At 36.9% G+C, this 14,219-nt stretch overlaps 1 protein-coding gene across 2 annotated transcripts in view; it reads right to left on the reverse strand.

The window, feature by feature from the left end:
- The window catches only part of GPR126 (G protein-coupled receptor 126), a 134,827-nt gene that overhangs the window by 15,086 nt on the left and 105,522 nt on the right, over nt 1-14,219 (reverse strand). For both annotated transcript variants that reach the window (XM_008566244.1, XM_008566243.1), the window contains 5 exons: nt 14,043-14,149; nt 9,747-9,874; nt 8,768-9,036; nt 7,105-7,201; nt 4,672-4,955 (listed from right to left, as the gene is read on the reverse strand). In XM_008566244.1, the coding sequence (XP_008564466.1) occupies nt 4,672-4,955; nt 7,105-7,201; nt 8,768-9,036; nt 9,747-9,874; nt 14,043-14,149 (885 nt within the window). The remainder of the gene's footprint in view (nt 1-4,671; nt 4,956-7,104; nt 7,202-8,767; nt 9,037-9,746; nt 9,875-14,042; nt 14,150-14,219) is intronic.

A 14,219-nucleotide genomic window follows, 5' to 3' on the forward strand; every position in this document is an offset into this window, starting at 1 on the left:
TTTTTTTTAATGGAAGTAGATATTCACTGCTACAAACTTTGAAATAAAAAACTTTTTATTTATTTATTGGTGGCTAGCCAGTATGGGGATTGGAACCCATGACTTTGATGTTACCAGACCATGCTCTCCCCCAAGTAAGCTAACTGGCTGGCTCTGAAATAAAAAACTTAAATGGCAGTAATCTGTTTTAGTTTTCTGTTTATACTTCATCCCCTTAATAATGTGCTTTTCTATTTTCATATATCCTATTTATAAATATTACATCACAGGATTCAAATTGAACTTGGGAAAGTCACTAACTTTTCTGAGTCTCAGTTTCTTTATAAAATGGACAAAATACCTTCTTTCTTTGGTACTTACTTTCCAGACTTGCTGCAGGAACAACAGATCACAGATGTTATGTGAAAGTGCTTTGTAAACGATAATGCACTATACACATATATTATTTCTGTTTCTCTGGATATCCTAATGTTATCAAAGTAATTAATGGCAAACATTATCTCTGAGTAACTGATAATACCCTTCTGTGTTCTCCACAGCAGTTTCTATTTGCAGAACCGTATGTTGCATCTTATTAGGCTGTCATACAGCCATATAGAAGATGGGCTGATTATGCCTGAGACTATTAAGCAATATTTTTTCCATACCTAAAAAAGGAAAACCGAAGACAAAGCTCTTGGTATGGAGCTAGATTTTAGATCCCAATGGACTTGTCAAGGGAGTTAAAAGTTTAACTTTTAACTGCCTCTACATTAGAGAAGTCTAATGTAATTGATAATGTCAAATACTTTTGTACAGTTAATGAACAAAATATACAGTCTGAGATATAGTTCATCACTTGTATAACAAGCAGCTACGTGCATGTGCTGCATCTGGGGGCAATAATTCAATCCCAGAAGTACACAGATGATAACACCAAGGAATAAATGCTCAAAGAGGACTCTGGCCAAGATCTCAGCAACCAGAGAATTGTCTTTTATTTCTTTAAGATGAATTATTGAAGTACAGTGTAATGTTCTCAAGCATGCAAATTATAAGTACTTTTGTCAAACATTTGTTCTCTTTTGCATAGCAATTTGCATAACATGCAATTTTCTGAAGTTGTATTCTTTTGAAAAAAGTTAAAAATTTTAACACAATGATCTGCCAGTTTCATCCTGGGAAAGCAGCAAAAGTAATAAAAGCACATAAATATGTAATCCTACCATATTAAAAGAAAGTGTACTTATCTTTTAATCTTAGAAGAAAAAATTCAATAAAATGATTGCTATATAACTTCATCAAGTAAAGTAGGTAAAATATAATATACAAATTAAAATATATAAAAAATAAAGCATATATAAAATTTTAATACAGAGACTGTAGAAATTTATAAGTGTACCCATATAATTACACATGTAAGAAGGTACTTCAAAGAAGTTCATGGAAAAATAGAACTAAAAAAAATATGAATTCTTCCAGGAACTTTTTGAAGTACCTTCATATATATGTTTGTACACATGCACATATACCTATGTATATTACCAAGAATCCTAAAAGATAAAATGGATTTAAAATGTTTGAACCAAATTTTTGAAGAAATAATCAAATGTGAAAAGAAATCTACCAAAACCCATTCCTCTGATATGCACAGCCCTTGCTGCTCCCACAGATCCCATCTCCCTGTACTACCCGATGACTCATGGCATTCATAGTAAAACCTCTACTGATTTTTCAGATGACTGACTGCAAGCTTTATCTGAGAGAGATTAAAATTCATTCAGTATAATTTTAGTTTTCAGAATATTGTGTTACATTCTAAATCTTTAGCTATTAAGTGTTATGATAATATAATATTAATTGATGCTTAAGAAGACCCCTTACCTTAATTATTTTAGAAAAAATAAGAGTTTAACAACCAAACCAATGATGAGTACTTTGTAGCAGCATACTTCCTAAATTTCTCTTGACTCTTTGCATGTCTCTCTAGCTCCCCCATCCCCACCGCAGACTAAAATACTGGACTACCTTATCCCTGAACTCTACAAAAGCCTTCTTCCTATCTGTTCTCTCTACAGACACTTGGCTGCTCTAATCCATCCTACGCATTATGCCCAACTTCATCTTTATAAAATGTACATCTGATCATGTCACACCACATTCCTAAAACCTTTCAAAAATGTCCCACTGTTCTTATGAAGTGCCTTCTACCTGAAATCTTCTCTTCCTCACTTTTACTCTCACCTTTCACCTAGTTAATTCCTATTGATCCTGTAGGTTTCGGTTTAGACATCATGTCTTCTGTCATATATTCTCAATACATGAGGTACTTTTTATATAGTGATGTATTTGATTAACATCAGTCTCCCCTACTAGAATATGTGTCATGAGGCAAAGGAACCACACTGAATTTTTTGCTGAAATGAAGACTACAAGAAAGAAAAAAAAAAAAGACATAATGTAGTTTGCCTACATACTACCTGAGTTCATTTTGCATTCATTGAATTGTTTCTTTAAACTGTCTAAATTCTATATGCTTCTTTTAATAAAGCATGTACTTCTAACAGCAAGGCCTCTCTTGGAAGGCTGCAAAAACAGCTCACCAGTAAAAACCATTAAGTGACTTCACAGAGTCCTGAGAATTTTTTTTAATCACGCCTGGCCAGTAAGCAATTGTTGGTAGATTCATGTGCTCTCTATCATTGCCTTTTACTTTAAATTTCCTTTATAGCAGGTGTTTTTAATATTCCTGGATGTGCATAAATCTGTTCTAACTTATATAATTTAAAATCAGTCTTAAAAGTCAGTGATTTAGGGCTGGCCCGGTGGCGCACTGGATAAGTGCGCCGCTTGGGAAGCGCGGTGGCGCTCCCGCCCGAGGGTTCGGATCCCACATACAGACCGGTTCCCGCTCACTGGCTGAGTGAGGCACGGGAGCAACACCCAGGGTTGCAATCCCGTTGCCGGTCCCCGGTCCGGTACGGGGGCAACACTGAGGGTTGCGATCCGTTGCCGGACACGGAAAAAGACAAAAGACAAAAAAAAAAAAAAAAGTCAGTGATTTATGAAGAACACTGACTTGATGATGGTTTACGACATTTTTCCCTTCTGACAGGAGATCCATGTTGGGAAAAAGAAAACATCCCAATTCTCATTAATGGAAATAGAGCCGAACAGACAACTGTAGCTGTTGAAACTGCCAGGAAATTCTAAAAGCAAAACCGAGGTTGGGCTGGCAGATCAATGTGCCTTTGATGTATGATTCTGAAATATAAAACCATGGAATTTCTAATGTTAATGGACATTTTTGTTAATATTTATTTAGGCACTTTTACGTTGTATATTATAGAAGAGGTTAAATAGAGGAACAACTTTACTGAGCTAGATCCCAGTGAAGATGTATTCATATGCTACATACCCAGTTTCCAACTTTAGGAGGTGCATTTGAGGCTTATTATTCTATTTGCTAAAGATAATAAGCCCACATATTTTCTCTGTTACAGGAGAGTGAACCTGAATCAAATTTGCTGAACTAATTAATGCATATTTATGCCAGAGGGGTCTCAAATTGGATTTAGGTCATCCCCAAAGCCTCTCCTTTTCTTCATCCAGCAATACATTCACTTAACATTCATCAAGCACCTATTATGTGACAATTTTTTTTTCAGTTCACAAGCTGGAAGAGGACCTAGGGGGGTAAGCAGTAAACAACACACTCCTGCAGGTAAGTACAGACTTTTCTCGGGACACAACTGCAGGGAACACCCAACTATGTACCTTATTTGGTTATCTGCTTTCCACCCCAGCACCAACCTGCTGTCCACCCAGCTCAGATTTACTTGGCTTTAGTCAGCTCTTCCTTCCCCACATACTTACAGTTGCATGACCAGTAGATTCAGGTTAGCCATTAGTTCAAACTTTGTCACCTAATTTCTTTTGGAATGTTGGCCTTGTGGTGTTTCTGAACATCAGGGAGTTTTATCAACAACACAAGGTATATCCAATTATTTTAAAGAATGTCACTTAAAAAAAAATTCATATTCACTCAAGCTAAAAAGTTAAATCCATTATAGAGTACTAGGGTACGTATTATGGAATCAAAAGTATGACTGTAAATTCCTTGAAGGAAGCCTTGTTGTTCTGTACAAATGTGTGTTAAGTTGTTGAAATAATTGTCACATCTCATGAAAAGATGAGAGTATCCAACCTAGAGTATTGTAATTATTTTGAAAACCAAGGAGCCAAGGAAATGAGGTGAACTGCTTCTGTTTCTACTTAGAATCTAAAAGTTCTTATGGACATGAATGGCAAGCCTACATGCAACGAGGCTCCACAAAGAGTGCCAACACTCAGCAAAACTGTAAAGAAGACAAAAGTTGTCTGGACATCCCTTTAAACGTCTCAGCTAGATACCTCCCCTGCTCCATATTCATTCATGCAATAATATATATTTATTGAGCAACTGCTATCTGCCAGGTAGTGTTCTAGGTGCTTGGGAGACATCACAGAAAAAAAAAAATCAAAATTGACATTCTACTTCATTTATCCATTCAAGACTTTTTAAATGAGTACCCATCCTGTGCCCAGAACTATGCTCAGCACTTGAAACAGTGACATCTATCCAAAACTGAGGCTGTTTGCTAACATGACAAAATTAGAAAGCAGAAATTGTCCAGGTACAAGTTATCTTACCTTGTAATGAATTGAAGATGGAGAAGAGGTACATGAAAGGGACATTTAAAGGTCCCCAGGCAAAGAAAGCAAAACCCCACGTCATGCCCAGAAGAAACGTCAGGCTAACCACACTGCGCAGGTTTCTTAAAACCTCTTCTCGAAGGGTCCGGTTGCTTCTCTTGCCGTTCCTCCCACAGATCTGCACCATTACCACAATGAACATGGCAACATTCAGGAAAAACATAACTCCAAAATACCCAGCACAGGTCACATAAAATATGACTGGATCACGAATCCAACAGCTTGAAGAAGAAGAAATGGGAAAGAAAAGGACATTTATTACCAAGTCCTATTGGCCTAAGACTTTGCTTGGTTTAGTTTGGACTATTGCATATTTCTTCAAATGTCTTTAGAAAGTCACTTCACTTCCTTGCACCTCAGTTTCTTCTTTGATCTTTTCATGGGTATTTTTTATTTGTTTGTCTTTGGATGGCCATCATCTTAATATGTAGTTATTTAAGTCAACATTAACAAGAAAAAAAGGTGGTTTCTTGAATTTTGACTAGGTATAAAAGCACTCTTGATTGGCTCACCCCAAACCATGTCTAACCTTTTCTCTTGTGTGCTCTAAGAATGGGAAGTTTAAGTACTCATTTTTGGTCTCCTTTGCATTTAATGGGGTGGCCATGTGACACTGTTCTACCCAATGATATGGAAGCAGAAGTCTGCTAAGGGATTTGGGGCAAAGCTATTCTTCATAGACTCAACTGGCAATGCCCTTTTTTCCTTCTTCAAGCTTCAAACATGAAAGCGAGCTATATAATTATATCAGTCATCTTCTGTCCACAAGAGAGAGGCCAAGGAAGGTACAAGGTCTGACATTTTTAGCCACAAAACCAATGCCACCAGTTGCCTATTTCCATGTTTCTTGTCATGCGTGAAAAGTCAATTCCTACTTATTTAAGCCACACCTAGTTGTGGATTCTGTAGCCAAAAAAAATCCTATTAATATAATTAATCTAGCTGAGGCAAGACTTTACCATAAAACCGTGAGGTTCTTAAACACTTCTCGTGCACAATCACAAAGCTTACATTGATTACAACATACTCTTATAAGAAGAAGGAAATAGTTGATATTTGGAATGATATATAGATCATATAATAGATGAAAGAAAATTTAAAACTGCACTATGTGCAAAGTATACTGTAAGTGAAGTTGAGAAATATTGCAATTTGCAGATGTCCTAGTGACTAATTAATGCTATGGAAATTTTTAGGTACCTCAAAAATCAGATGAATGATTTAAGGCAATTAAGTTCATCTTAAAATTCTAGTATAAATAATCATCATTCTGGGTTATGTCTTCTACACTGGAACATAACCTCCCACAAAGGGAAAAGCTGTCTTAAACATCCTTGAATCCTAGAACCTAACGTGATTCCTGGCATTTGGTAAATGCTCCATAAATGAGAGTTGTTGACAGCATAGCAATTTGCTAAATAGTACTTTAAAGTCCTGTGAGAGTCGACTAACATACTTTTTAAATTACCTTATGTAGAACTCATTCATTGATTCCTACTTTTAATACATCTTCTTATAAAGGTCCACAGAATAATACTGCTTGTCCCTGTAGGTAACTTTTCTTTCTACATGGAAGTACCCCTAAAATCCTGGTATTCCTGACCTGGATCCTTTATTTTCCCCTAGTTCTTGTGGGATCTTTTGAGTGCTACTTTAGAAATACAAAAGAAGGGAAGACTACAAGGCAATGGGACACAGATTAGATAATGGATTGGATATAGAGTGTTACCCACTCATGAACTATGCATAGATATGTGGGATCACAGGTCATATATCAGGAATAAGCTCTGTATTCACTCAATAAATCTTTCTATCAACATATATTTATTGAGCACCTATGATTTGATTCATAAAACATGAGAACTAACTAACTTTCCATACTAAGCAATAAAAAAATCTTAATCTCAAGTATCTCATAGTTTGAAGGGGTCTTTCCAAATTAGTCAAAAACTCACTAATTTCTCCATTTTCTACATTCCTTCATAACGCTCATATTGTTACTGAATCATTCACTGTCTGATACTGCTATTCAACTCTCTTGAAGATATGTGTGGGTTTCAGGAGGTGGAAGTATTACGGAATCTCCTCAAATAGAATGGGACTTCTGAGAATAGAAGAAATTATCTCAGGCTTTTGAATTCCCCTAGAAGACAGAGTACAATACTAATATGGAAAAGCAGCTCAAACATTTCAGGGCATTAAACTGAATTAATCTGTGGTGTAGCAGAGACCTAGGCAAAGTCATGCAAAAGAATTCCAGCCTTTTAAAATGAGAGCCTCGCTACTGGCATGGAAACTTACACTAAACTCTAGGAAACAAAGAACATATCCCCATCACAAATAAATTCTCAAAAAGTTTTTATTACTTACAATTCATCACCTTGTTCTTTTCCATAACTTTCTTTTCCGTAGACTTCGTTTTGGTTTCTGCTGGCTAGAACAACTGACACCACTAAGGCAGGCAAACCTGTTATAAAAAGAACATGACATAAACAACTCCTTTGAAGCATCTGGAACTGCTTTATGAGACTGATAATGGCAAGGGAAAAAAATGAAAAAAAAAAAAAACACTCCATATCACAGATTCAAACTTTTTACAACTGGCAACTTGGTTAAAAACAATAAAACCCTCTCCCTGGTGTGGAACACCCAACACTTATTGGCAACAATCAAAACCTACTCTTAAATGAGAGATATTTAAATATTCTGTTTGGTTAGTGATAGAGTTTGGATAGGTTGTTCCCCCAAAGCTCATATCGACATCTGATCCCCAATGTGGCAATATTGGGAGGTGTTTGGGTCATGGGGGCAGATCCCCCACGAATAGATAAATGCCGTCCCTGGGTCAGGGGGTAGTGAGTTCTCACTCTGTTAGCGCTTATGAGAGCTGGATGTTCAAAGGATGCCGGTGCTCCACCCCTCCTTGCTTCCTCTCACCATGTGATTTCCTTGCCCCTGCCGGCTGCCTGCCATTTTCTGCCGTGAGTAGAAACAGCCTGAGGCTTGCAACAGATGTAGCTGTTCCAGAATCTTGAGCCGAATAAACCTCTTTTCTTTATAAATTACCCAGTTTCAGGTATTCTGTTATAGCAACATAAAAATGGACTAATACACTTTGTGACACCCACTAGAGAACCCAGAACCTGATTTATATTGAATCCAGCACCAGAGGACATGGTGTCATTAATGATGCCTTATTAGACTGCCAGAGAGTTCTGGCAGATTAGATAATTACAGCTTATTTTACCCCTTCCTACAATAAAGAAAAATTTTTTTAGAAAAATAGAGGGAAAAACAACAGGGCTATGAAGTCTTTATAGTCTTTTCTCTCAAAAGAATCAATAAAGTATACTTCAGTGGGGAAATGCTACACCACAATAATTCCCTGGGAGATGCTTTTATTGCCTCCTAAATTCATGTTGAAGGTCTTGGAAATGTCCCACACTTCTATGTTGCCATCTGAGAAAGATATGTGTCTGGCGTGATATGAAACCCAGATACAGAAAGGAGCTAAGGAGAAGATTCCAAACCGGCTAATATGACCATCCATATTAGTCTGAGGATTCATGTTAAAAAGTTCAAGGCAAGAATTCTGTCAGTATTCTGGTTGCCCATGCAAAAATAATATTCTTTCTCTGGTTTCTAGGACAAGGGCATGTGTCTAGGGACGAGTATAAGTAGGAGTCTGAGTTGGCCTTTATATTCTCAAGGATAACGGAAAGGCATCACTGGCTGCCAGTTGCTTCTTCAGACTTGGGTGGGTTGGCTCTGGGTTCAGGAAATAAGTTTGTGGTGACTCAGGAGCTAGGGCTTTTCCCTTACTCCTGAATTTACTGAGTACCATTGAATAGTTTTTAAAAATAAAGTTCTGAGGATGCCCCTTCCTTGGGATATATATATCAAATCCAGATCATTCCCCATGTTAAAGTTTCTCTTAGCAGGACTATTCTTTAGAAATAAGGATTTTTCCTCTGAGAATCTGGCAATTTTCATGATAGAAAAAAACAAAAGCAAAACCATATAAGAGGCTTACCCCAGCCAATGATGCAGAATTTCAGAATATACCGGCGAATGTAAGTGTTAAATACTTTAACTAGGGCAATGTACATGTGAATTGCTTCTAGCCCCATCCAGGTGAAGGTTGCCAGAAGGAAAAAGTGCAGGAGAGCAGCGGCTGCAGTGCAAAGTCCAGCCACATCAAATGAGGTGATCCAGCCGTCCAGGAGAAATATGAGATTCAGGAACAACAGGGCTGTACTCAGGTTCATCAAGATTTTGGAGGGATAATCCCTGCGCAATTTCCTAAAGAAAGGGAAAAAGGACTATATACGAGAACTAATATTGTAAATAAATCTTTAAAGCACAGGCAGTAGATTCCGATCTTGTACAGCTCTGCAATATGTTAGGTAGCACCATCTTTATGACATGGTTTCACAAGGAGGAGGGCTAAAGATATTTATGAGTATTTGGCAAGTTATAAAGACTTTTTAAATATTAATTTTACTTCAAAACTGTTTCCAAGTGTTTACAAAATTCCCAGTTGGTTTTAACAGAATTTCTTTCTAATCCAGGAAAAATTCTAGAGTTATAAGAATGACATTTTCATTAGAAAAACAATTTCTTTAAATTTTTTTTAAGTGTCTTGATTTTTAATGAGTTAAGGATCCCTTTTTAAAAAACTTCCTGTTCCAGGACTTACTTCATAAGATTTGTGAAGCAAATGTTTTCATCTTTTACAAGGTAGAAAGCATTTTAGATATTTTTTATTTACTTAAATGTTAATCTAACAAATTTGAATGCATTTTATAAGTAGAAATGCAGTAATTGTAAATTAAGATTCTATAGCGGGAAAATTCATGTTGCATGATATATCTTATGAGAAACCTCAACATTAAAAATGGAACCACCCTATGTGATTCACAAAGTGTATGAATGTTTTTAAAAGCCGAGGCAATTTTCTTATTCACATTTGGAACAGTTACACTGGGCTTGGCAGACAGAAAGATACTTACTCAAAAGCAACATATGTCAGGAGAGTTGCTGCTGAAAAAATAGCAGATATTCCACACCCAATATAGGTGATGAAAGTAAGGACTTTAGTGTTTCTTGCATCTATCTGTGAGGCACTTCTTGGAAGGTCCTACACAAAACAGGGGAAGCAGCTGTAAGAATCTCTCTTTTCATGAGAATGGTGTTTTGTTTCACTACAAAGTTCATTGCTAACATTAGAGCAGCTCAGGCTCAGAAGCTAAAAACTACCATGTAAATCAATATTGAAATTTCCATTTATTATGCTCTTTTGGATCAATACAAGAAGGAAAAATGCAACATTATTTCAGGAAGGAGTTGCACATTGTTTCTTATCATTACATTCTTATCCAAGCTTTTTGCACACCGGTTTAATTTGAAGAGCAAAACTACCACGTCCCCCAACAAAAATCAAAAAGGAGGTAGTAACCTTGCATAATAAATTATCAGCCCCCTTCCTAACATTTATAGGGCTGGGGGACATGGTTATAAATGGAGGCAACTGTGGCCCACATGGCCAAACCCTGAGACCCTTAGACTCCAAGCCAGGTTGGGAGGTGCTTAGCCAGGGGACAGCCAGAGGTTGGTGCTGGGGCTGTGACTGCCTGGCTACAAGGGTGACATTGAGGCTCCTAATAGTGGTCATTTCAAAGCTTGGTATGTATGAGGTGGGGTGGCCTTGATTTTTTTCCATAAATGAGAAGCTACTAAGAGTTTTGGGGTCATTGTTTTTTGATCCTTATAGACCTGAAATGGCACAATTTCAAGTGTTGGGGGTTGTTGTGGAGTGAAAAAAAGTAAACACTTTTCAGTGTATTAATGTGAAGTATTAATTTCAAAGTGTTCAGGCAGACTTGGAAAATCTGGACCTAGTAGGAAAATCTCTTTTCCTCCTTAAATGAGGGATTGAGGTAGGGATACATCTTGAGGTAAGACCAACCACTCAATCCTGGCTGAAGAAGAAAAGCATCTCCATTATGCAGATGTTTGAGAATGGAGCCTCCTTGCTTCTTTGAGAAGGGGTGTACTGAACATCCAGCTTAAACTTTAAGGTCTTTAACATATGAGAGAAAAAAAAAAGTTTGTTTTATAAATTTTTCCTTCCGTGTGTTAATTTTCTTTAATTTTCACCAAAATGTCAATAAAATCTGCTACTCACAGCCTGGAGTAAGTGGCATTTGTCTGTGTGTATATGTGTGTGAATGAAGAAATGGGAGTCAAGTGCAGGCCTAACTGATAAGAAACTGTCTCTGTGACACCAAGAAATGCACAAAGTGAGGGAACTCGGCAGAAGCAGGGGCTCAGAGACAGCAGGATTTCCCTTATCTTCTTCCCCAGGAATCCCTCAAAACAGGGGGAGAACATGGGGTGCCCATGGCATATGGGATGGGGTTTGAGTCAGTGTCACTTGACTCCAGGATTTCATGAGGCCAGAAAAATGAATCACAGTCTCGAGGGATCTCCAAGTGATGTGTCACTATCTCTTGAAAAAACCTAAGTTTTTATCTAGGCAGTTGACTTGCAAACTGCACTTGAATAGAGAATTTAAAATAAAAATCAAATTAAATAATGCTGTTTACTGATACACATTTACACACAATTCTCATGCTGTTTTGTGCTTTAAAAAACAAAAATATGAAAATATTTATTCCTCTGAACTAGCCAGCATGAAAATGTACTCATATTAAAAATACAAAAATAAGTTTCACTACAAAGGAATGTAGCAGAGGACATCAAATTCTTTATATATTTGTAGAATGGAAGATATAATTATGGGTGTGGGGTACATTTAACTTCTCGTATGGTAAATGTGTCACGGGACAATGTAGATTCTGGGAATATCTTACACAAGTTAATAAAGAATCTGTAAATCAAGAAAAACTCTTAACAAAGTCTTGGTGGTCTGGAAAAGCTGAAAGGATATGAGCTCATTGCCAGAAAGGATAAATTCTGCAAAGTTTTTCATCCAGCAGTTTATAATTTTACAAAACCAGCCAATGCGAAAAATGGAAAGATAGCACCAAAAATGCCTATTTCCATATATGTAAAATTAACTGTTTAATCAGATTGCAACAGAAAAAAAAATGTAATTGCAAACGTGTAATAAAATTTAAACAATATATAAAGGAACTAGCCATTCAAAGTAATGGGCAGACAACCAGCCAAACTGGTTGCACATAAATCATCTCTGAATAGTGATTTTTGTTCCTGTTATATTTTCTCTAATATTAGACTTACAACACGCACAGTCATGCTCAAACACACACACACACAAACAGAGTAGGAATATTTAAATGAATTAAGCTAAAGCTTATATACCTGAATGAGTAATTGTACAAAGTAACTGTTTTCTGAAAGAATGCCTGCTGTCACTTTTGGAGAAAAGAGAACGTGGAAGAAAACTAAATTTTCTAATTACTTAGGGAAAACATGCTATAGTTTCCATTGTTCATTTTCATGCTCTGGCAACAGAGAAAAAAAATATTTATGTTTTGAGAAAGTTAAAAAGTTACTTTGTATGATGTGTCACCTTTTCAAATGACTTGTTCTTATCCCTCAGAGCATTTATGTACTGGACTGTCAGGAAAATTACAACTTGCAGGGCTGCCATGTGACCATGGCCATTTACATAGGCCAAGTAGATCCCCCAGCCAAACACTACATCCCACAGTCCTCCCTGCTTCCTCCCAGTCCCCACGGGAAGAAGGGTGTGAGATTTAAGGGAGCAGATAAACACAGACTGATGTCTGTGATTCTAATTCAAAATGCATTATTACCGCAGCTCACATTACTCCCATCTCCTATTAAAAACCAAATGTGGTTTGGTCCCTTTATGAAAACTATACAGAAACAATGGTTGTGTTACAATCTGGAGGGTCCCTGAACACCAGAAAAGTGTTTGCAGAAATGCAAGGGTACTGGATAAAAGGTACAAGTGTGCCTGGGGATAAATTCAACAAGTCGCTGGATGTGGGGTGGGTCTTGAAAATTTGGTGGGATGAAAAAACACATTGATGTGATCTAATTTTTGTGTAAAACTGTTGGGCAGCCTGGCTAATGAGATAAAAAGAAAAAAGAAAAATAGGGCCATGGGGAAGGAGGAAGGCAGAAAGGAAGGAAAGAAGATGTGAAGGCCTCAGAGTGTGGGAGAAACGGCACAGCCAGCTTCTCTCTTGCAGCCCAGAAGTGTCCATTCTAACTCCAGTCACTAGCATGTCCTAACAGACTGCAGCCTCCGAGAAGGAGATCACCTGGCACAGAACCTGGTACAAAGTGACATTCAAACATATTGAATGATAACATAGAAAAAAAATTTTGTTCAAACTATTCACAATTCCCTTCTATGCTAGTAACATCCAACATTTTCTTTTTTAACTTTCCCTCCTTCCCTCTTTGTCACTCCGTCTGTCTCCCTGACTCTGTTTCTCTCTTAATTCAAGGGTTTCAAAGGGATTTTCTTGTTCCTAGTATTCCTGATCACTACTGTTAGTGCTATGAAAAAAAAAAAAAGGTAGAGATCTTTTCTATAATTAAATTCATGGTTTTTTTTTTTAGCATGAAGTTAAAATGTATCTATTGAGAGGAACTGATCTATAAAAAGTTAGCTTTCATTGAATAAAAAATGCATTAAATGTATTAAATGACTGGTACAAAGAAGAGATTCCATACAGTTTCAAACAAAAGAATGAGCAATTTCTAAATTAGTAAAGACCAAACTTACGATATATAACTAAGTACAATAAAACTGCACTATTCTGGACTTTATAAGCAAATACAGTTACCCCCGTCCCCCACATCCACATGTTCTACATTCACACATTCAACCAACCACAGATCAAAAATATTTGAAAAAATAAAAAACAACTATACAACAATAAAAAACATACAAATAAAAAATACAGTATAACAACTTTTACATAGCATTTACATTACTTTAGATATAAGTAATCTAGAGATTATTTAAAGTATACAGAAGGATGAATATAGTTTATATGTAAATACTGTGCCATTTTATATCAGGGATTTGAGCATCTGCAGATTTTGCAAACTTGGGGGTGGGGTGGGGAGGGGATTTCTGGAACCAATCCCCCAATGTTGACATATTTTTAATATATGACCTCTGCTAATTAGATTCTTCATTAAGAATCAAGACAGGATTCATATAAAAATTATCAGGAAATAATTCGCCAAACATTAAATCTAAAAAGGTGGACTCATAGAAAAGAAGTATGCCTTGCAAAATTACATCCTATCAAAATAAGCTTAGAAACCCCCCTTACCATGAGAACTCCAAAGTGTGTAAAGTGGTTACACAGACAGACTGTCTCGCCCGCATCTGAGTCTCTGTGTGCAACACACCCTGACGTGTTCCATCCTCCGAAACTTTCTGTAGGAGGAATCAACAAACAGTGTGAACATAACAGCAGGGCAGTGCTTTCTCTGCAATGGATGGGACC

Source organism: Galeopterus variegatus, unplaced genomic scaffold (genome assembly GCF_000696425.1).
Source record: "Galeopterus variegatus unplaced genomic scaffold, G_variegatus-3.0.2 Scaffold230, whole genome shotgun sequence".
Taxonomy (NCBI): domain Eukaryota; kingdom Metazoa; phylum Chordata; class Mammalia; order Dermoptera; family Cynocephalidae; genus Galeopterus; species Galeopterus variegatus.